The sequence below is a fragment of the Erythrolamprus reginae genome, chromosome 2, assembly GCF_031021105.1.
Source record: "Erythrolamprus reginae isolate rEryReg1 chromosome 2, rEryReg1.hap1, whole genome shotgun sequence".
NCBI lineage: Eukaryota > Metazoa > Chordata > Lepidosauria > Squamata > Dipsadidae > Erythrolamprus > Erythrolamprus reginae.
The window spans coordinates 171,770,547-171,793,706 of record NC_091951.1 but is presented as its reverse complement, the minus strand read 5'-3'; the positions used below and the strand labels follow the sequence as shown (position 1 = coordinate 171,793,706).

Sequence of the window (23,160 nt, the reverse complement as noted above, 5' to 3'; positions counted from 1 at the left end):
ATATGCTCTCAATGTACATAAAAGAAAAAATCCCAGCGACCGATAAGATCCCATAGAGTTGGCCTTCTCTGGGTCCCGTCGACTAAACAATGTTGTTTGGCAGGCCCCAGGGGAAGAGCCTTCTCTGTGGCGGCCCCGGCCCTCTGGAATCAACTTCCCCCCAGAGATTAGAACTGCCCCCACCCTCCTTTTCTTTCGTAAGCTACTCAAGACCCACCTATACCGCCAGGCATGGGGGAACTGAGACACCTTCCCCAGGCTTTTATACTTTATGTTTGGTATGTATGTGTTGTTTGGTTTTAAATGATAGGGTTTTATATGTCTTTTTCTCTTTTAATATTAGATTTGTTCCACTGTAACATTGTTTTTATTATTGTTGTGAGCTGCCCCAAGTCTTCGGAGAGGGGCGGCATAGAAATCTAACAAATTATTATTATTATTATTATTATTATTATTATTATTATTATTATTATTATAAGGTACAACACTTCATGGTTGTCATACAGCACAAATAAGCAATCAAATCATAATAGGAAACAATCAATAATAACAGTAAGCTACTGCAAGCTTAGCAATAGCAATAGCATTTAGATAGAGCAATAACAATAGCTCTGTAAACCGCTTAGAGAACAATAGCTCTCTAAGCAGTTTACAAAGAGTCAGCATATTGCCCCCAACTATCTGGGTCCTCATTTTACCGACCTTGGAAGGATGGAAGGCTGAGTCAACCCAGTGAAGGGCTACCAAAATTGTTTACTACCACACTATGGGCATGGCTTATGCAGGATGCCCTGCATTTTCTTTCAACATCTTTCAGTGCAAATTGGGTGCTATGGGGTGGAGCTCCATTTTTGCTGCCCCACTGCGTCCTGTCCCCTGTCCCCCATCCAGGCAGTAGCCCACCTCTGAGTCAGTCTTGAGCCCGATGAAATTCAATCTGTCAAACTGCTGGCAGCCGGTGATCAGCAGAAGTAGCTTGCAGTGCTGCATTCTAACCACTGCACCACCGAGGCTCTTAAAAAATGTAACATGAAATTGCAATAACCGTCCCCACCTCACCTCCTGCAAACTGCAGGAACATTTAAACACAAATTATGTGTTCCAATTAATTATGCATTTTATTTTCGAGGCCCTAGGGTTTCTGGATTAAAGAGGATGATTCAAGCCTGTTTAAAGACTAGAGTTTCTCTTGCTGCTCAATGTGCCTTTTGCTATTTTTATATGTATTATATTACAGCTTAGTTGGACGGTGATGTTGCTGTGTTTAAAGAATAACAAAAAGGCAGTTAGTCACAGCTTGCTAAATTTTATCACTGCTTTCTAAGGAGATAATCTGCAATAATTGCACCATCCATTCCCTTATTATAAGGGTAGCCTCATTTGTATCAATTACAATTGCCAGTTTTCCTGTTTGCAAGACTCATGACTCAATGAAACATGTTGCTTTTGGGGCCAATATTTGCAGTTTGAATGGGAGGCCAAAAAAGTTTGCAATTAGAAGATGCCAGGATCCTTTGTAGCATATAGCTAACAAAGACACATTTCTTAGGAGATCAAAAAAGTAGCCTTGACTACTCTAGTATTTCCCAACCTTGGCAACTTGAAGATACTGTATTTGGACTTCAACACCCAGAATTCCCCAGCCAGCGAATGCTGGCTGGGGAATTCTGGGAGTTGAAGTCCAGATATCTTCAAGTTGCCAAGGTTGGGAAACAATGGTATACTCAGTCAAATGTCCATTTGGAGCATGAACCCAATCCTTTGTCAAACCTTGCAGAATTCCTTTTACTTCCCTTCTTTGACTTTGAATCCCTGCGTTCCTGCAGGTCAATTTCCTCAAGCAAGGTTGTGGGGAGGATAAAATCTGCCAAAGCAACCTGCAGCTGAAATACAAGTTCCACTCTCGGGTTGATGATTCTGTATTCCAACCACTGCCCAGGTATGAACAAAATCCGAATTCCCGTTTGGTGGTAAAAGTGGATGTTATATCTCAAGGTTCTTTTAGGATCGAGACCTATCAATGTAGCTGATAATACCAAAGAAGATTGTGCAGTCCTCCCGAGCTCTGTTTTTGGCCGCGATGGCCTTTCAGCAGCCCTCTGCCAGCGAAACTGGAGCTCAGGGAGGTGGGTGCATGCGGCCCTCCGAACTCTGTTTTCGCTGGCAGAGGGCTGCATGAGGCTGTTGCAACACAAGTGATGTCGAGCTAGTCATGCCTCCCTGGCCATGCTCCTCCCCCCCTGAGGTCAAACACAATCCTGATGCCGCCCTCAGTGTAATTGACTTTGACACCCTGGCTTAGTTTAACAAGAGCTAATTCAATTAGAAATTTGACTGTTTCCTAACTTTCTTTCTTTCTCTCTCTCTCTTCCTTCTTTCCTTCTTTCCTTCCTTCTTTCTTCTTTCTTCTTCCTTCCTTCCTTCCTTCCTTTCTTCTTCCTTCCTTCTTCCTTCTTCCTTCCTTCCTTCCTTCTTTCTTTCTTTCTTTCTTTCTTTCTTTAATCTATCTATCTATCTATCTATCTATCTATCTATCTATCTATCTATCTATCTATCTATCTACCTACCTACCTACCTACCTACCTACCTACCTACCTACTTACGTACCTATTTATTTATTGGATTTGTATGCTGCCCCTCTCTGAGAACTCGGGGCGGCGCACAACATACATAAAAACATAGCAATACATCTAATCCAATCAATATAATTAAAAACCTTAAAAATACTACAACACTTTAAAACATTCATTATCATTCACTCGATCAAACACAGCAAAAACACTCACTGGTCAGGGGGAAGATCTAATGGCCCCAGCAAGCCTGGCGGCAAAGATGAGTCTTTAAACTTTTTCGGAAGACAAAATTCAAAGAATAAAACAAATCCAAAGCTTGCTTGTGTTCAAAATGAAGTCAGTTTATTTTCCAAGTTCAAGACAGGAACAAAGAACAAAGAAACAGATCCCAAGATGGAGTCAAGTTAATTCCGGTGCAGCAGGCAGATGTTAAACCAAAGAGTTCTCAGCAGATAATCCAAAAGGTGTCAGCAAATAATCCAAAAGGCTCAGCAAGTATTCCAAATAGGTTAATCCAACAATAAGTAATCCAAAAAAGAAGTGATTTCAATCTCTTCTAGATTCCATTTAGTTCATAGTTATTAAGTTATTTCATATTGTAAAAAGGAGCAGCAGAAAAAAAAAGGCAGCAAGACTGTATTCCTCCGCTTCAGAAATTAAGTCCAGAACATTATGATTTTAAAAATCTATCAACAACAAATTCTGATCATCACTAGGAATTTCCTTTAGCAGTTAAAGTTTTCTAAATAGTCATGTCAAATTTAAACTATTTTGTTAAACCATAAAGTCAGTAAATTATTTTATAGGTTCCAAAGTTCGCGTTCAAGATGGAAAAGTAAAAGTGAAAAAAAGAATTAGATCCGGCTGTTATTTGCGGATGGGTTTAAACAAGAGAAAACTTTCACTTTCGCCCTTAGGTCCTTTGTCTGCTATATTCTTTTCCAATGTAGATGTAAATATTTGTACTTTCGGTTCTTTGATTTTTATTCTTCCCACTGAGTGAGGGGAGAAAGCGCTGGCCGGTCCTCTCAATCAAAGAGGAGCGGTTCTCCCGTCTCCGAAGCTGCGGGACGAACCGCTGCCTCCGGAGTCCTGGCGATGGGTCCTCGGGCAGAGGAGAGTCCCCTGTTCATGGATCGGGCCATCCGGGCCCGATCCGATCGCAAATGCGACCTTCGGAGGGGGTAGAAAGGATTCGCCTGGCAGAGCCCTGCCAGACACGTCCTGCCGCGATCTCCACCAAACCGGAACATTAGATGATCTAATGTTTATAATTGAAGAGCCGATTACAACAGTTCCTACCTTACTACAAACTATTGAACAATATGGAAACGTAGCAGGTCTAAAGATAAACAAAAACAAAACACATTACTTGACTAAAAATATTAATAAAACACTAGAAACTAAATTAGAAAGTATTTCTGGAATAAAGATCGTAAAAAAGGTAAAATATTTAGGAATAAATTTAACAGCGAAAACAATAACATTAAAAAATGATAATTATATGAAATTACTAGCAGAAATTAAAAATGACTTAGCAATGTGGAATAATTTGAAAATATCTTTCTTAGGAAGAATTGCAACAATCAAGATGAACATTTTACCTAAGGTCTTATTTCTTTTTCAGACAATACCAATAAACCCAGGGGGTATTTTTTTAAAAACTTTAACAAACTTAGTTAAAAAATTTATATGGCAAGGTAAAAAAGCAAGGATAAAAATGAATTGTTTAGAAGATATTAAAGAAAGAGGTGGATTTGGCCTTCCAAATTGGAAACTATATTATCAGGCCGCTGCATTAACATGGCTTAGAGATTGGATAATCTTAGATAACAAAAGAACACTTGACCTAGAAGGACATGATTTAATGCTTGGATGGCACGCATTTTTATGGTATGATAAGGACAAAAACCATTCATATTTTAAAAGGCATACGTTGAGGAAATACTTATTAGAAGTATGGAAAGACATAAAGAAAAATCATTTTTTAAGTATCCCAGACTGGCTAGCTCCTTTAGAAGCAATAACACATCCAAAGTCTATAAAGGATAAGAAAATAACCTATAGATATAAAGAACTATTAAATGATCAGATGAAGCTTAAATCTAGAATTGAATTACAAGAAGAAGGGATAATAATAGATTGGTGGCACTACGCCCAGATCCGATCTAGATATCAGAAGGATAAAACTCTTTACATTTTTAATAAAAGTAAGAATCCTTTAACTACTTTAATTACCACTAATTCAACAAAAATGATAGGGAAAATATATAAACTACTTATCGCTCATAAAAATATAGAGTTGACTTTAAAAGATACTATGATAAGATGGTGTAGAAATATTGGCAAGGTAAACTTTTTCGGAAGACAACATTATGCTAGATCAGTGATGGCGAATCTTTTTTTGGCACATGTGATAGAAGAGTCTGCACCCGTGTGATAGCAAGCATATGGTTGCCGACCCATATAATGCAGTGCCCTCTGCCCACGCATGCACACAACTCCCACACTGACAAACCCCCCTCTCTCCCTGTGCATATGCACAGGCCCCATTGAATCTGTGGAGCTGCTCTGTTTCAGATAGTTGCAACCAGGCCTCCCACATCTCGATCCATTTCTTCTGCAGCTGGCAAGGTTTCCTGAAGACCTCTGCAGTGTATAACAGCTCCAGGTCGATCTGGAGCTCTGTTATCAGCTGCAGAGGCCTTCACAGCTGCAGAAGAAATGGGCCAAAGTGCGGGAGGCCTGGCTGCAACTGTCCAAAGCTGAAGAAGTTCCTGAAGATCTTTCACAGCGAAAAGGAGGCTGGGGATGAGCACACAGGTGAACATCCCGTTGGGCCGTTTTTCGCAGACCCCAGACTTTAGGAGGCTTTCTTGAAGCCTGGGGAGAGTGAAGAAGGTTGAAAAACATCAGGCCAGCACATACATGAGTGCTGGAGCTGACATGGGGAAATGCCCCGAGTGCCCTTAGATATGGCTCTGCGTGCCGCCTGGGGCATGCGTGCCATAGGTTGGCCATTACTGCGATAGATCAACATTTGACTGCCTTTTAAAATAACTTTTAAAATAACTTTTTATGGGATTTTAGCTTTAGATAATGTTTTTCATTTTAGATAATGTTCAACTTCTTTTTATCGCATTTTTAATATTGTTGTGAACACAAGTGAACACAAGAACAAGGGGACACAATCTGAAGTTAGTTGGGGGAAAGATCAAAAGCAACATGAGAAAATATTATTTTACTGAAAGAGTAGTAGATCCTTGGAACAAACTGCCAGCAGACGTGGTTGATAAATCCACAGTAACTGAATTTAAACATGCCTGGGATAAACATATATCCACCCTAAGATAAAATACAGGAAATAATATAAGGGCAGACTAGATGGATCATGAGGTCTTTTTCTGCCGTCAGTCTTCTATGTTTCTGTTCTGTCTGGGTCACTCCGGAAGCTATGACCAACCCTAAAAGATAAGCCAGACACACCGGTTGAATCCAAACACAGTTTTATAATGGTAAAGAGAAAAGAAGCCAACAGAAAATGTCCTTACAGGTCAGGAAAGCACTGGAACTCCAAAAGAAACACGAAAGCAATTGTTCATACAGAAAAACAGGATCCTTAATGCCAAACGAGGCTGTTGAGCTAACAGACACCAACCTCCCACGGGTCTTCAAGACTGCTGGGCCACGAGCCAGGAACAAAAATGCTGAGAGAAAATGCAGATAACACCAACTCCTCTTTGATAACACTCCACGCTGCCAAAATGGTTCTCATGCCTTATAAACCCTTCCCTGCTAATGAGGACCACACCCAACCCCCAGGTGCTCCTCATTCAGCGCTGATAATATCTACGCAGTTGATTTCTCCTTTGATCTATGCGTCTCTGTCGCATACTAATGACAGCTTGTGCTTCATCATCCAGGGACTCCAGGGAATCCAGAGAATCAAAGCTACTTGCTTGAGATAGCCCTTCCCCAGGGCTCCCAGGCCTTGCTTCATCTTCACTTTCTTGACTGCTGTCTCCACTGTCTGGCTGCAAAGAACTCTCCCCTCCGCTCTCAGACTCCCCCGGGCATGGAGCCAGCAGAGACGCAGCTGGTCTTTGATCTGGCTCAGGCTGAACCACAGCAGTTTCTATGTTTCTATTGTTGTAATCCGCCTTGAGTCCTTTGCTATTGGGCGGCATAGAAGTCAAATGAATGAATGAATGAATGAATGAATAAATAAATAAATAAATAAATAATAAACAAACAAACAAACAAACAAACAAACAAACAAACAATAAATAAATAAATAAATAAATAAATAAATTTCAATTATCACCTTTGTTTCTTTCCTCCAGAGGCGATGATGGCCTGGATGTTTTTTCTCTGAGTGATCAGAAAGGCATCGCCCTTGGAATCTCTATCACCAACTTTCCTTCAGTTGCTGCAGAGCCGCAGCGGGATGGCGATGATGCCCACGAAGCCATGCTGCTTATCTCCCTGCCACCTACTTTGACTTATGCCAGTCTGCGACCCTACAATGCAACGGTACCTTTTTGGGAAATGCTGCACGATGTAGCCCATGGGGAGAGCCACGGGAAGGGCCGGTCTGAAAGATTGATTGACTGCCAGAAGCCTAATGATGTTGGGAGAGATGGCAGTGTCACCTGAAGATGGAAAACTGAGTGAAGTTTAAAGACGTGGTTCTCAAGGGACAGCATGACACAGCGAAACAGATTGTTAAACACCGTACAACATCTGGGCTTGGGAATTAGTGGTGCTGTAGGTGGGATTTGAAGAAGGATTCCAGCTGGGCTGGCATGCTGCTACTAGGAGTTACAACACAGAGATGGAATGTATAGCTCTGTGGGCTATGACTAAAGATACTATTGTTAAGCTGCAGAGGCAAAGAGGGAATGCTTCTGGAGGCAGGGAGGGTTGTGCCAGCATAACAGAGACCCATAGAGAGTTGCACAGTTATAAAGCCCAGAAGTTATGAGGGTGATAAGGCCAAATAAGAGTTCCATTGGCACATTCTCAGTTTTACAGGAGAAATGGATAAAGTAGGGTATTTAAAAAAGCACCAGCAAGAGTGATTTTGAACAAAGGTATCATTCTGATGATAAAGTCATAAGATGTGCTACTGTTTCTTCCCCTGGGGTAGAAGCACTTTCAGGGCTGCATGTATTCATTCAGGTACAGATTCAGAATATTTACCGTATTTTTCAGAGTATAAAACACACACAAATGCACACACATTGAAAAGAGGTTGAAAACTGGTTATGTCTTATTCTCCGAATGTAGCTTTTTCGAAGCCTTTTTCCCCAACAACCCTAACAAGTGCTAGCAATCTTCCCTGGCTCTTCCTGACTAGCAACTTGTTTTCATTGCTATTCTCTCAGAAAAAGGCTTTGTCAGTTCCAATGAGGTGCTAACGATCTTTCTGGCTTGCAGGATTTTTTCATTCCCAGGCCTGAGTCTTTGCAGGCTTGTTTTCATTGCTACTCCCTCCAAAAAAGGTTTGTTCACCTTTAACCATGGGATAATGTGCTAAAGCTGACTAGACTAAGGATTCTAGTGAGATAAATGCCTGGTAGATAGATTCCTCCCCCCCCCATTTTCCTCCCCCAAAACTAAGGTCCATCTTATACTCCGTTATGTCTTATATTCATGGTAAATGCGTTTTTAGCCATTAACATTGTTTGAAGAAAGGTAGATAATGTACACTGCTCAAAATAATAAAGGGAACACTTAAACAACACAATATAACTCCAAGTAAATCAAACTTCTGTGAAATTAAGCTGTCTACTTAGGAAGCAGCGCTGATTGACAATCAATTTCACATGCTGTTGTGCACATTCACCTTTGTACAGAACAAAGTATTCAATGAGAATATTTCATTCATTCGGATCTAGGATCTGTTATTTGAGTGTCCCCTTCTTGAGCAATATACAGTGTTCCCTCAATTTTCGCGGGTTCAAACTTCGCGAAAAGTCTATACCACGGTTTTTCAAAAATATTAATTAAAAAATACTTTGCGGTTTTCCCCCCTATACCACGGTTTTTCCTGCCCGATGACGTCATATGTCATCACCAAACTTTCACCCACTTTTAATAAATATTTTTTAAATAAACTTTAATAAAGAAACATGGTGAGTAATAATCTAAATGGTTGATAAGGGAATGGGAAATTGCAATTTAGGGGTTTAAAGTGTTAAGGGAAGGCTTGTGATACTGTTCATAGCCAAAAATAGTGTATTTACTTCCGCATCTCTACTTCGCGGAAATTCGACTTTCGCGGGCGGTCTCGGAACGCATCCCCCGCGAAAATCGAGGGAACTCGTATTTCCAAATTCTTGACACGTTCTAAGATGCATGCCCATTTTCACACAAGGAAAGAAAAAGGCTACACAAGTTCCTAACCTTCCGTCAGGTCCAATCTTGGCTATATTTTTTCTCAATTCCTTCAAGTGCCAGATTTTGGGAGAGTAAGATAGCGGCACTTAGGGATCCAGATATGCGCAGACGGGTTGTAGTTTAACCTCTCTTGCTTTTCATAGGAGAAGAAGATCCCAAGCTGTGTGGCTAACTATAATGCTACCCATGTGGAATGTGAACTTGGCAACCCCATGAAACGTGGAGCACAGGTGAAGGGCATTTCCTTTTTCTCACTCTCTCTGCAAAGCAGAGTTTCCTTTGCTTCTCCAGAACTCTTCCAAACAGCAGTGGGTTGCTCCGGGTTCAGCCTAGTTCTGCGAACCAATAGCAGTGGCGGGAGGCTCCGCCCACCTGCCCGGTATGCTTCTGCGCATGCGCATGAAGTGATAGCAATGGGTTTTAGAACCCACTACTTATATAGAGCGCTGGTGAGACCACATTTGGAATACTGTGTTCAGTTCTGGAGACCTCACCTACAAAAAGATATTGACAAAATTGAACGGGTCCAAAGACGGGCTACAAGAATGGTGGAAGGTCTTAAGCATAAAACGTATCAGGAAAGACTTAATGAACTCAATCTGTATAGTCTGGAGGACAGAAGGAAAAGGGGGGACATGATCGAAACATTTAAATATGTCAAAGGGTTAAATAAGGTCCAGGAGGGAAGTGTTTTTAATAGGAAAGTGAGCATAAGAACAAGGGGACACAATCTGAAGTTAGTTGGGGGAAAGATCAAAGGCAACATGAGAAAATATGATTTCACTGAAAGAGTAGTAGATCCTTGGAACAACTTCCAGCAGACGTGGTTGGTAAATCCACAGTAACTGAATTTAAACATGCCTGGGATAAACATATATCCATTGTAAGATAAAATACAGGAAATAGTATAAGGGCAGACTAGATGGACCATGAGGTCTTTTTCTGCCGTCAGTCTTCTATGTTTCTACTGCTTCCAACCCTGTTTCTTCTCTTCTTTCTACCTCCAGTTTCAGTTCTACCTTGTTCTGGGAACCTCAGGCATTACCTTGGAGACCACAGAACTAGAAGTAAACCTAGAATTGACCACGTAAGTAATTCCTTTCTGGAATCTCTTCCAAAAACCATTTTGTTTCCCAGGATTTAAGGAATGTTTCAGTCTTCTTTGCCTATGTGACAATAGCTTGTTTCCTTCAAGGTCATCTCCTTGACTCTCTATACATCCTGGCCACGTGATCAAATAAACCCCGGATCCTTTCTTTATGTGCACTGCATGTAAAAAAAGTAATGGAGATTTAATTGTGTGGTTGTAATCACAGCTGTGATATTTGCTCCTCTGTGGGTGGTCCCCATTCCCTGCACAATTTTATCATGCTAAGGGACTAAGACCCAAATATTCCCAAGCCACAGCTTGGATTTACTTGAGTTTAATATATTTAGGAGAGCTGAACATCTTCAAGTCAAGTTTGCACGAGTGTCAGGAAACAAGTTGAATATGAGTAGCAGAAATTGACCTGTCCCCTTGACACACATAAATGCACACAACTTGCTGAACTCCTGTATTTCCTGAATGCTTATTTGTACTGTATAACAATCATTAAGTGTTGTACCTCATGATTCTTGACAAATGTATCTTTTATGTACACTGAGAGCACGTGCACCAATGACAAATTCCTTGTGTGTCCAATCACACTTGGCCAATAAAGAATTCTGTTCTGTTCTATTCCTCACAGGATCTCTGAACAGCCTACATTGGCACCAATTGCAGCCAGAGCCCAAGTGATCATGGAGCTTCCTCTCTCAATTACTGGGTAAAAACAACTTGTTTTGCCACAAATAATGAGGGCTTTTTTTTCTCCTTCAGGTTAAGATACGCTGATAGCCAAGACACTATTCACCTGGCTATTAAAAATGACTGAAAGAAGCTACCTTTTTCATTCCATCAAATCTATATCTATATCTATCTATTTATCTATCTATCTATCTATCTATCTATCTATCTATCTATCTATCTATCTATCTATCTATATTCTCTCCTTATCTCTTATATCATATATATTCTCTCCCTCCCATCTACTTCTCTTCTTTTTACCTTCTATCGTCATATATATTACTTAATGTCTATTCTCTTCCATATGTATTGTATATTGGACAAAGAATAAATAAAATAAATAAATAAAATTGTGATGGTGGTCAGAAATTCTTGACATTTGACATTTTCTGAATGTTGAAAATTCAGAAAACGCCTGATTCTGCTGGCCTGTCTCACACCCACACCCACATACATACATGCACACACCCACATAGGCAGAAGAAACGCACTTCATAAGAAAAGAGTAATAAATGACATCAAATTATTTAAATTTGCCATTGAGTAGATGAATCAAGAAATACTTACATAGTTCTAAATGTTAAATATGCATTGAAGCAATGTAAATAAGTTGAATGTGGATTGAGCATTCTGATTGGTTGAAACAATGACAGTTGAGTTTAGGCGGGAAAGTGAAAGTATATAAGGAGCGCTCTGACACTGTTACAGTCAGTCGCGTTCTGAGCCTGATGCAGCTTCAAGATGCCCAAGGCCTGGAATGCTCTTGCATGGCCTTGCGGCCTCAGGAAAATGTAGGAAATCCCCATTCTCATATGTTTCTTGAAGGCTTTGGAGGCCTCATGAGACCAGGCTTTCTCCTGCAACTTCCAGAAGGTCCAGAGGTCTGGCATGTCACAAAAATGGCCTGGTGTGTCACCCATGACACACGTGTCATCACTGGCCTAGAACTATCTGTGGGATGTGGATGGCTGACTTTCTAGCTCTCCGTCCCTTGAGACTTTTATCCATCTCTCCGCAGACTTCCTGAACCAAAGCAACTCTTCTTCAGTGGGGAGGTCCGGGGCGAAAGCGCCATGAAGAAGGAGAGTGACGTGGGCAGCCCAGTGAGCTTCAGTGTGACGGTGAGTGATCCCGATGCCTTCAGAGCAGAGATGTAGTATCCTGCATGGCACGGCACTCTTGGGAACCAGGCTGCGCAAGCAGCAGGCAAGCACGTGGGTGTGCAAAGCTGCATTTATAAAGCCCTACATGGCATCAGACCGGACTACCTATGAGACCGCCTTCTACCACACGAATCCCAGCGGCCGATTAGGTTCCACAGAGTTGGCCTTCTCCTGGTCCCGTCGACTAAGCAATGCCATCTGGCGGGACCCAGGGGAAGAACCTTCTCTGTGGTGGCTCCGGCTCTCTGGAATCAACTCCCCCCTGGAGATTTGAACTGCTCCTACCCTCCTCGCCTTCTGTAAAATGTTGAAGACTCACCTTTGCTGCCAGGCGTGGAGGGATTAATTTCCCCCCCTCCTTTTTTCGCTGACCTTTATTATGTTTACGTTCAGTCGGGCTGAGTGTGTATGATTGTGTAGCAGATAAGTTTTTTATAACAATGTATTTTTAAATTAATTTTTTAAATTTTTTAACATTAGATTTTTATTTATATTGTATTGCTGTTATGTTGTGAACGGCCCCGTACAGTAGTATTTGTTACATTATGTCAACAATGTCTGGAAACCTTCTCTCTATGAACACTCGATATATTTTCCTTGGCTGTAGCAAAATGTGGTTATATATTCATGATAGAATGTCTATATCCTCCATTTCTTTGAAATGTTAACTTAATGAGATTTATCAGCTCTCATCAGTCTTTATACCATTAGTTCTGTATTGATGGAGAGGCAAGACTGGGCAATATGATTTGCTGTGACCCAGGAACCATTTTTTAATGGTTTTAATAATTTTATTAATTCTTGGATTATTTACCCTTCCAGATTGTTACAAATGGCTTTTTAAAAGGCAAGGTTCTTCTTCTTCTTTCTTTTTTACAATTCCCATCCTGCATTTTCACTTTAAAAGGCTCCGCTACAAATACTGAATCAGGGAGATGGGATGGACCATGAAAATATAATTGTTTGTCTCTTTCTTTGACTCTACTAGGTCTCAAACAGAGGCCAATCCTTGAGCACCTTGGGCTCTGCTTTCCTCTACCTCATGTGGCCTTATGAAATTTCAAATGGGAAATGGCTTCTTTATCCCCTTAATATGGAGTTAGTGAGCCATTCCCAGCAACGTTCAACCTGCACCCCTAAACCCAACCCCCTGAGCCTGGCTCTGGTAAGTACCATGAATTCCAGATAGCAATGAAATACATTGGCTAGTGAAAATAAATAGTGGACATCCTTCTCTTACTTTTAAGGGCAGATATATTTAGAAGTGCCAAGTTCCAGATTCCTTCCACTGTTTATAATATAGAAAGCACTCTTAAAGGAATTAATGGTTTCCCCCTTTCAAATATTGTCTGTTTCTTTTTGTGAAAATAGAATAGAATAGAATAGAATATGATAGACTAGAATAGAATAGAACAGAATAGAAAACAGAATAGAACAGAACTGAACTGAATTGAACTGAACTGAGCAAAAAAAAATATTGGCCAAGTGTGACCTTAGACATAAGGAATTTGTCTTTGGTGCACATGCTCTCATGTACATAAAGAAAAAAAATGCATTCACCAAGAATCATAAGCTATAACACTTAGTGATTGTCAAAGTGTGTGTTTCAGAACCAGTAGGGAGGATAAACGAATTTCACCGCTGAACTAATCCTTGTCTTTTTGCAAGCCAGGCATCTGCAAATTTGTTTTGTTTTGTTGAGAACACAAAATAGCAAATGTTTGCAGTGCCTCTCCTCCAATATTATTGTTTTTCAGGAACCACCTCCTCAAGGGAGGAAGAAACGTGAGACTGAGCAGGCAGAAATGTCCAGTCCATCACTGACGTACTGGAAAGGACGAAAAAATGCCACCTTAGTAAGTGAAGCTTGTGTGTATTCAACACCACCTCTGTGAAAATGCCTTGAAAGCAGTTTAACTTCTCTGCATGCCATTTGGTGTCTCCCTGGCCATCATTGGGAAGTTGTGGCAAAGGTACAGGAAATCTGCTAAAGATGACAGCACTGTGACTTTCTATGAAAAAGAGCTTTTGGAAGCTGGACTTAGAAGAGAAATCATGGGTTTTTTAAAAAAAAAAAATACAAATATAGTTGATCTCCCTTTTACAGTGACTCTAGGTGGTCTACAGCATAATGAAAAGATAAAACAATTAAAACCTGGCTCTGTTTAAAACCTGGCTCTGTTGGATGGCCAGAGCCCTGATTGGTGCACTCTATTCTGCTGTGACTGATGGGATATAGAGAGATTCCCCAAGGCTAAAAAACCCCAAGAGGACAAGCAACATGGGGGCAGGGATTATCCCATCAGCCACAGCAGCATAGAGTGCGTCAATCAAGGCTCTGGCCATCCAACAGAGCCAAGTTTTAAAGCTCTTATCGAAGGCCAGGAGCTTGGGAGCTCACCTCAGCTTGGACAGAAGAATATTGCAAACGGTGGAGGTCCCAGCAGTAAAGGCTTTTCACCTGGGCCCTGCCAGCCCAATTTCTTTGGCAAATGGGATCCAAACTCGGCTGCTCCTGCTGGAGCGAGTGGGACAAGCTGCTCATTCCATCCTCCCTCCATTATTCTAGTGCCGCACCCAGAATCCAGGAAGTGATCACCTTGGCGTGCTTAGCAACCTGCTGGTATACGTGACATCAAAGCTCCGCCCCTGGAATCTCTTCATGGGATTCCTCAGCTCCTTTTGCTTGCGGCGCTGCAAGCAAAGGGAGGTCTATTCATGTAAAAATTATTATTTTTATTTTTATGTGAAAGGACGCCGCAGCGGCGGCGCAAGCAAAGGGAGATCCTTTCACGTAAAAATAAAAATTATTTTTACATGAAAGGACCTCCCTTTGCTTGCAGTGCCACTGTGGCATCCTTTTTCGTAAAAATAAAAATAAATAAAAATTAAAAATCCGTAAAAATAAAAAACGATGGGATTCTGGGGGCGGAGCTTTGATGCCACGGACCGTTCGGGTTCGGGTTTGGCCGAATTTTGCGTGAAGTTCGTCCGAACTCGCCGAACCCGAACACCGTTGGGTTCGCCCATCACTACACAGGAGGCAGTTTTCCAAGAGAAACTCATTTCTGTTTAATCTCACATTCCTGCTCCAATTCATAAACCAACAAGGCAGGAAGAATTGTTTTTATTTTTTTCCAGATTGGCTCTGTCTCCAGAGAGAATTAGTTCCTTAATGAATAAAAGAAAGGCCCAGTGATGTTTCAGACATGTATTTTGAAATGAGTTGTTGGATCTTGACCACATCATTTTTAAAATATATATTTATCTCCAAAGTTAAAACTACCATTATCAACCGTTGTGTGTTTTGACCACATAATGGTTGATATTGTGAAAAAAGGCATTATTTCCTGTGGGAAAGTCTTGGATTGGGGAAGGGGGAAAAATACTAACAGAACAGACAAATCTAAACTGTCTCCATGGTAGGCTGTGGAATGAGTAGAAGGTGACATCATGAGGATGTGGTCTCTAAAAATGGTGAACAAGGTATCTTTGTTAGTGGAAGATAAAGAGAAAATGCTGGAATCCATGAAGTCTGTAAACTTATTTTTTTCTGGAAGTAAAAACATTCAGGAATTGAATGGCTTCAGAAATGGGCAACCTTTGGTGGCCAAGGACTGGATTTTTTTGAGAGGTAGCTGGGGGGAGACAATTGATAAGAATGAGTTAGGAGAATGGGAATGTATTGTTATAGAAATTATTAGATTATATTATTATATAAAAATAATAGTGTTAAGATATTCATGAACTGGTAGAGGCAGTGGTAATAAGGTCAGCCAACGAACAGGCATAGCAACTAAGTCAGCCAATAGGAGCTAACCACTTCTGAGTCTGTGCAGAGAATCAAAACTGAAATTTAAACCAGGTTGGGTGTGACTCCATCTCCACTCTGTACTCTCTCACTCTGAACTCTGCTGAAATCAAACTAACTCTCCTGCTTGTGTATACAAAGAATAAATAAATAAATAAATAAATCTATAACTGATTGAAGAAAAATTCTACTTGTGGTATTGTAAATATATATATATTATTATGTTTATAAAGAAGTTATTGAATCCAGCTGAATCAGTCATCTGTGTGTGCTTCTGCTTTTGATTTTGCAACAAATTTTAATAAATAAGGTTTTATGCTATTACCTCCTACTGCACCAAAGGAGTTGGAAGTCAACTCTTTTTCCTTATTTTTCCCTTCTGCCCTACATTTCCCCCTTCCCATTTCCCCCTCCCTTATTTCCCCCTTATTTTCTTTTTGTATTAATGTTGTATTTTGATGAACTAATATTTTTGGGGGAAATAAAAAAGAGAATGGGGATGTATGAGTCTAAATCTGCCTCCAAGGGCTATGGGTCCAGGTGGGCTACCCCTGTATCAAGTGAATCATGGGCTACAATAAACAGGCTATTGTGATTACAGTCAAAAAGTGTCAAGAAAGTGGGGTGGTCAACACTGCCATAATGGGAGAAGGATATCTCTGCTGTAGACAAGACTCTCAAATAGTCTTCCCCTTCCTGACTCTAATATCCTCAGTCACATTTCCCCCCTCCTGCTTCAGGACTGTGTGTTGGGCACTGCTCGATGTCTGCTATACAAATGCCCCCTGTACAGTTTTGACCGTTCAGCTGTGCTCACCATCTGGGCCCGACTCTGGAACAGCACCTTCCTGGAGGTTAGTGTGGCTCCCCCTGTTGGATGTTAGAAGAACAGAATCAGATGTAAACTGAGACACAAAGGGCATTTCTTTACAGACAGTTGTCCTGTTCTTGAGTGGAAGAAATATATATTTTCAGTTAATGTATTAAATATTTTTGGTGGTCTGTGGCCAAGCTTTATTGAGCCTCAGCAGCAAAGTTAGGAAGCACTTCTGTCCTTGAAGACTTAATGCAAGATAATTTTAATTGGTGATAGGTTTATTCCCCAGCTTTTTTCACTGATGGGAGACTAGACTAGACTAGACTGAATAGATTAGACTAGATTAGACTAGACTAGACTAGACTAGACTAGACTAGAATAGAATAGAATATTTTATTGGCCAAGTGTGATTGGACACACAAGGAATTTGTCTTTGGTGCATATGCTCTCAGTGTACATTAAAAAAAAAATACACTCATCAAGAATCATAAGATATAACACTTAGTGAAAGTCATAAGTTACTAATAAGCAAACAAATTATACTAGGAAAAGAATAAAACAATATACCATATTTTTTCAATGTATAATGCATAATGCGCCTTACTTTTGGGAGAGGAATATAGGGGGGAGGGAATCTACTTACCAGGTATTCATCTGGCTAGCGTTCTTAGTCTGTTCAGCACATTATTTTACCCCCTGGCTAGGGCTGAAGAAGCCTTTTTCAGAGGGAGTAGGAATGAAAACAAGCCTACAAAGACTTAGGGCTGGGGAAAAAACCTTCTTTGGAGGGAGGAGGAAACTGGGAAGATCATTAGCACCTAGTTAGGACTGGAAAAAAGCTTTGAAAAAGCTACATTCGGAGAATAAGATGCACCCAAATTTTCAGCCTTTTTTAGGGAAGAAAAAAGTGTGTCTTATACTCTGAAAAATATGGTAAATTGTTAAGATATAAGCAACATGGTTATAATCATAAGTGGGAAGAGATAGGTAATAGGAAAAATGAGAAGAATAATAGTCAGTCATCACGAATCATCAGTCGCTCCCTACAATATCTTTATGGCAGCCGCTGTAGGGTTGTCAACGTTGAGGCTTGTATTCCTGTACCCCAGGGTTTTGGAACTCCATATCACATAGCAAGTAGTGATACAGGGGAATAAGTACAGCTTGCGTTTTGTTATAACTAAGAGACTGTGCTCTTCCCTGCAGGGTACTTAGGTGACTCTTGACTATGCTGAACCCTGTTCTTTTTTCCTCCTAGGAATTTGCTCATATGACATCAGTAGAAGTGATTGTTCGTGCCAACATCTCAGTGAGCTCCACTATTCGCAACTTGGTCCTAAGAGATGCCACGACCCAGGTGGTGTAGCCTTACCACAGCTTATTTCCCCTTAATGTTTACCTTGCTTGCTTGCTTGCTTGCTTGCTTGCTTCATTCATTCATTCATTCATTCATTCATTCATTCATTCATTCATTCAATTTTTATGCCGCCCTTCTCTTTAGACTCAGGGCAGCTTACAACATGTTCGCAATAGCACTTTTTAACAGAGCTAGGCTATTGCCCCCACAATCCGGGTCCTCATTTTACCCACCTCGGAAGGATGGAAGGCTGAGTCAACCTTGAGCTGGTAATGAGATTTGAACCGCTGACCTTCAGATCTACAGTCAGCTTCAGTGGCCTGCAGTACAGCACTCTACCTGCTGCGCCACCCCGGCTTACATTCATTCATTCATTCATTCATTCATTCAAATTTGTATGCCGCTCAATCCCGAAGGACTATTTATTTTGTAATATAAACAAAATTTGCCGCTCTTCAGCATCATTTTGCCCAGTCTGTTGTCCTCCCAATATCTTGGATTTCCATTTTGATCATTTCCATCTTATAAAGTAAAACAGTGCTGCATGCTGACCGAAGCTCATGGAAACTGAAGTAACAGACATCTGGAGAGGGACCAAGCCACAAAGTGTTTATGGTGTCCATTTCCTTTCTTCCCGAATCACCTACTGCTTCTGAATTAGAAAGGAAAGAGAAGTTACTTAAATCATTTAAGTGCCAGATTTTGGAGAAGGCTTCACAAATCAGTGATGTCCATTAAAAGAACAAGAAAGGGGCTCTGAGGCCAAAAGCGAAGGTGGACCAAATCAACCACTTCAATGAACTATGAGATTTTGTATGTAAAAGCAGAGCATAAACTGTAACAGCTATTTCATTAACAGCGGTGTAACCTGTATTCCCTCTTACACATTTTGCACTTTCTGCACTTTCTCTTCCCCAGATTCCAGTGACTGTCTACCTGGATCCTGTTGTGGCCTTGACACGAGGTGTGCCCTGGTGGATTATCCTCATCGCAGTACTGGCTGGAATCCTAGTACTGGGCCTGCTAGTTTCCATCTTATGGAAGGTGAGCTGGCCAGAGGAAGAGCCATTGGTGGCTGCTGGGAGGGTCTCTTGTCCCTTTACAGCCTTGATACCAAGGCAGATTTTATCTAGAAACATACAGGCATGCATTTTAGGTGCTTCTATGTCCATCCAGTCGAGCTGATGGTTCCACGTTTTATTATATCCCGAAGACACCATAATTGCGATCTAACAGTATCTCCTATTTCATGGTGATTATTTCTGCTATAACAACCCATTCCCTAGAAGCCGTTCTTTGTAGCTGAAATGTTCCAGTGATTGCATTCCTCCAGAACAATTTATTTATTTATTCGATTTTTTATGCCGCCCTTCTCCTTAGACTCAGGGCGGCTTACAACATGTTAGCAATAGCACTTTTTTTAACAGAGCCAGCCTATTGCCCCCACAATCCAGGTCCTCATTTTACCCATCTCGGAAGGATGGACGACTGAGTCAACCTTGAGGTGGTGATGAGATTTGCAGATCTACAGTCAGCTTTAGTGGCCTGCAGTACTGCACTCTATCTGCTGCGCCACCTCATCTCTTTGCACTAGATCTGCTAGGATTCAGGGTATCTGCTAGATCAGGAGTCTCCAACCTTGGCAACTTTATGACTTATGGTCTTCAACTACCAGTATGCGCTGGCTGAGGAATTCTGGGATTAAAGTCCACAAGTCGTAAAGTTGCCATGGTTGGAGACCTCTGTGCTAGGGAAAGAATACTGACTCCTGTCAACAGATACTGTCTTTTGCAGCTTGGTGAGGAAATGGCATTTATTTTTATTTATTCACTTTTTTAATGCCGCCCTTTTCCTTAGACTCAGGGCGGCTTACAACATATTAGCAATAACACTTTTTAACAGAGCCAGTATATTGCCCCCACAATCCGGGTCCTCATTTTACCCACCTCGGAAGGCTGAGTCAACCTTGAGCCGGTGATGAGATTTGAACCGCTGACCTACAGATCTACAGTCAGCTTCAGTGGCCTGCAGTACAGCACTCTACCTGCTGCGCCACCCCGGCTCATTATCTGCTTGAATGCCTCCACGGACTCTGATGGGCGTTTGAAAGGAGGTCTTCACCTTGAGGAGCAGACGCTTAGAAAGCCTGCTAATAATATTCCTACTTCTCCCAATTCCCAGTGTGGCTTCTTCAAGAGGACCAGCCAGGTCTCCAAATACTCCACAAACTATTACCGGGCCCGGCTGGCGATACAGCCATCTGATGCAGACAGGCAGGCCATGGAGGCCTAGTGGTAATGCCTGGTCTCACCTACCTAACTGACCCTCCCCTATGTATGTGCATTGGAGTGTGTTTGAGCATCGATAACCCAGAAATAGCAAGTAATGGAATGTGGTTTCTGTAAGCCCCCTAAGAGTACTAGTGCATGTTGTGTTCGCAAACAGCAATCCCAATGTCTATGTCCCAAAACATATATGGAAGCATGTCTGCAAGACTTGGCAAAATCCTAACAGATAGGAGGGTTTACAGTCCTCGTCTGCATGTGCTATTGCTGTGTGGGATGCAAAAATATTAAGAGTCACACAGTTGTAACTCACAGATGTGTTACATCTTGTAACACAGGGGTAGGGAAAGTTGGCTCTTCTATGACATGTGGACTTCAACTCCCAGGATTCCTCAGCTAGCATGATTGGCTCAGGAATTCTGGGAGTTGAAGTCCACAAGTCATAGAAGAGCCAACTTTGCCTGGTGTAACACAATGTAATTCCGTATTGAATGCAATACAATAACACGTGGATTATTAAGAGCATTATGAACAGTTGGCAAAGTCTAGAAACTTTTCAGGCATTGGCAAGATGTTTATATGCACACATAAATAGATTTGTGGAATCTAATTGGGGGCATGAAGAACATTAGTTTCAATAGAAGAGAATATTTAATAGAATACCTTGGAGGTTTTCTAGTCCAACCCCCTTCTCAGGCAGGAAACCTTAATAATAATTAATAATTAATAATAGTAATTTTTTCTTAATAATTTATTAGATTTATATGCCGCCCCTCTCCGAAGACTCGGGGCGGCTCACAACAATGATAAAAACAATATTATAGTGACACAAATCTAATATTAAAAGAAATAATTAAAACCCTATCATATTAAAACCAAACAACACATACATACCAAACATAAATTATACTAGTGATGGCAAACCTTTTTTTTTTTGAGTGCCGAAAGAGCATGCTTGTGGGCTATTGCGCATGCGCGAGTGCCCACACCCATAATTCAATTCCTGGGGAAGGCGAAAACAGCTTCTCCCACCTGCCAGAGGCCCTCTGGAGGCTGGAAATGGCCTGTTTCCCAACTTCTGGTGGGACCAGTAGGCTCATGTTTTGCCCTCATCAGGCTCCAAAGGTTTCCCTGGAGCCAGGGGTGGGTACAAATGCTTTCCCCCCCCCCCCCGAAGCCAAAAACACCCTCTCCCAGAGCCTCTGTGCAAGCCCAAAATTTGCTGGCCGGTACACACATGCACGTTGGAGCTGAGCTAGGGCAACAGCTCGCGTGCCAGCAAATATCGCTCCATGTGCCACCTGTGGCACCCATGCCATAGGTTCGCCATCACTGCCCTACACCATTTCAGACAAATGGTTGTCCAATCTCTTCTTAAAACCTTGTTGGAGCACCCATAACCTCTAGAGGCAAGTCATTCCTCTGATTAATTGTTCTCACTGTCAAGAAATTCCTCCGAGGTTGCTTCTCTCCTGGGTTTCCATTCATTGCTTCTTGTCCTGCCTCCTGATGCTTTGGAGAATAGCTTGACTGCCTCTTCTTTGTGGCAGCTCCTGAGATATTGGAACACTGCTATCATGTCATCCCTACTCCTTCCTTTCATTAAACTAGACACACCTGATTTGTATCTAAAGATTGAACTTTGGAGTCCTTGGTGTTCTCTCAGCATCATAGTTTTTGTGAAGATGATAAGAGCTACAGGATTCTGTTGGACAGGAAATAACTGTTGTTCCTCATAATTCTAGTTATTAATGAAGTATACACTAAAATACAAAAACTGGGATATAGAAACATAGAAGACTGACGGCAGAAAAAGACCTCACGGTCCATCTGGTCTGCCCTTATACTACTTTCTGTATTTTATCTTAGGATGGATATATGTTTATCCCAGGCATGTTTAAATTCAGTTACTGTGGATTTACCAACCACATCTGTTGGAAGTTTGTTCCAAGCATCTACTACTCTTTCAGTAAAATAATACTTTCTCACGTTGCTTTTGATCTTTCCCCCAACTAACTTCAGATTGTGTCCCCTTGTTCTTGTGTTCACTTTCCTATTAAAAACACTTCCCTCCTGAACCTTATTTAACCCTTTAACATATTTAAATGTTTCGATCATGTCCCCCCTTTTCCTTCTGTCCTCCAGACTATACAGATTGAGTTCATTAAGTCTTTCCTGATACGTTTTATGCTTAAGACCTTCCACCATTCTTGTAGCCCGTCTTTGGACCCGTTCAATTTTGTCAATATCTTTTTGTAGATGAGGTCTCCAGAACTGAACACAGTATTCCAAATGTGGTCTCACCAGCACTCTATATAGCTGGATCATGATCTCCCTCTTCCTGCTTGTTATACCTCTAGCTATGCAGCCAAGCATCCTACTTGCTTTCCCTATCGCCTGACTGCACTGTTCACCCATTTTGAGACTGTCAGAAATCACTACCCCTAAATCCTTCTCTTCTGAAGTTTTTGCTAACACATAACTGCCAATACAATACTCAGATTGAGGATTCCTTTTCCCCAAGTGCATTGTTTTACATTTGGAAACATTAAACTGCAGTTTCCATTGCTTTGACCATTTATCTAGTAAAGCTAAATCATTTACCATATTACAGATGCCTCCAGGAATATCAACCCTATTGCACACTTTAGAGATGGGATTCAGCATTTAGTTTGGGGCTAGGAGAGCACACATGAGGGGATCTGAATATCATTGCAAAAGGATAAGTTTAAAGTGAATGAATCCTCCTGTCTATATATGTACCAGAGAGCTTGATAACAGATCAGTCTTCTACACTCTACCCTTAAAGTCACCCTTCCTTATTTGCAGTCTAAACTGGAAATCTGACTTTAAAACCCCCCTCTAATAATATTTATTAGAAGGATTGAGGTTAGAATGCAAGCACTCTTATATTTAGATAGGGC

At 41.2% G+C, this 23,160-nt stretch overlaps 1 protein-coding gene across 4 annotated transcripts in view; it reads left to right on the top strand.

Moving 5' to 3' along the window:
• The window catches only part of ITGA7 (integrin subunit alpha 7), an 82,809-nt gene that overhangs the window by 56,810 nt on the left and 2,839 nt on the right, over positions 1-23,160 (top strand). For all 4 annotated transcript variants that reach the window (XM_070740430.1, XM_070740432.1, XM_070740431.1 and 1 more), the window contains 11 exons: positions 1,827-1,939; positions 6,917-7,106; positions 9,119-9,205; positions 9,983-10,062; positions 10,706-10,783; positions 11,822-11,924; positions 12,955-13,131; positions 13,724-13,822; positions 16,518-16,631; positions 17,853-17,951; positions 18,870-18,995. In XM_070740430.1, coding sequence (XP_070596531.1) covers positions 1,827-1,939; positions 6,917-7,106; positions 9,119-9,205; positions 9,983-10,062; positions 10,706-10,783; positions 11,822-11,924; positions 12,955-13,131; positions 13,724-13,822; positions 16,518-16,631; positions 17,853-17,951; positions 18,870-18,995 — 1,266 coding nt within the window. The remainder of the gene's footprint in view (positions 1-1,826; positions 1,940-6,916; positions 7,107-9,118; positions 9,206-9,982; positions 10,063-10,705; positions 10,784-11,821; positions 11,925-12,954; positions 13,132-13,723; positions 13,823-16,517; positions 16,632-17,852; positions 17,952-18,869; positions 18,996-23,160) is intronic.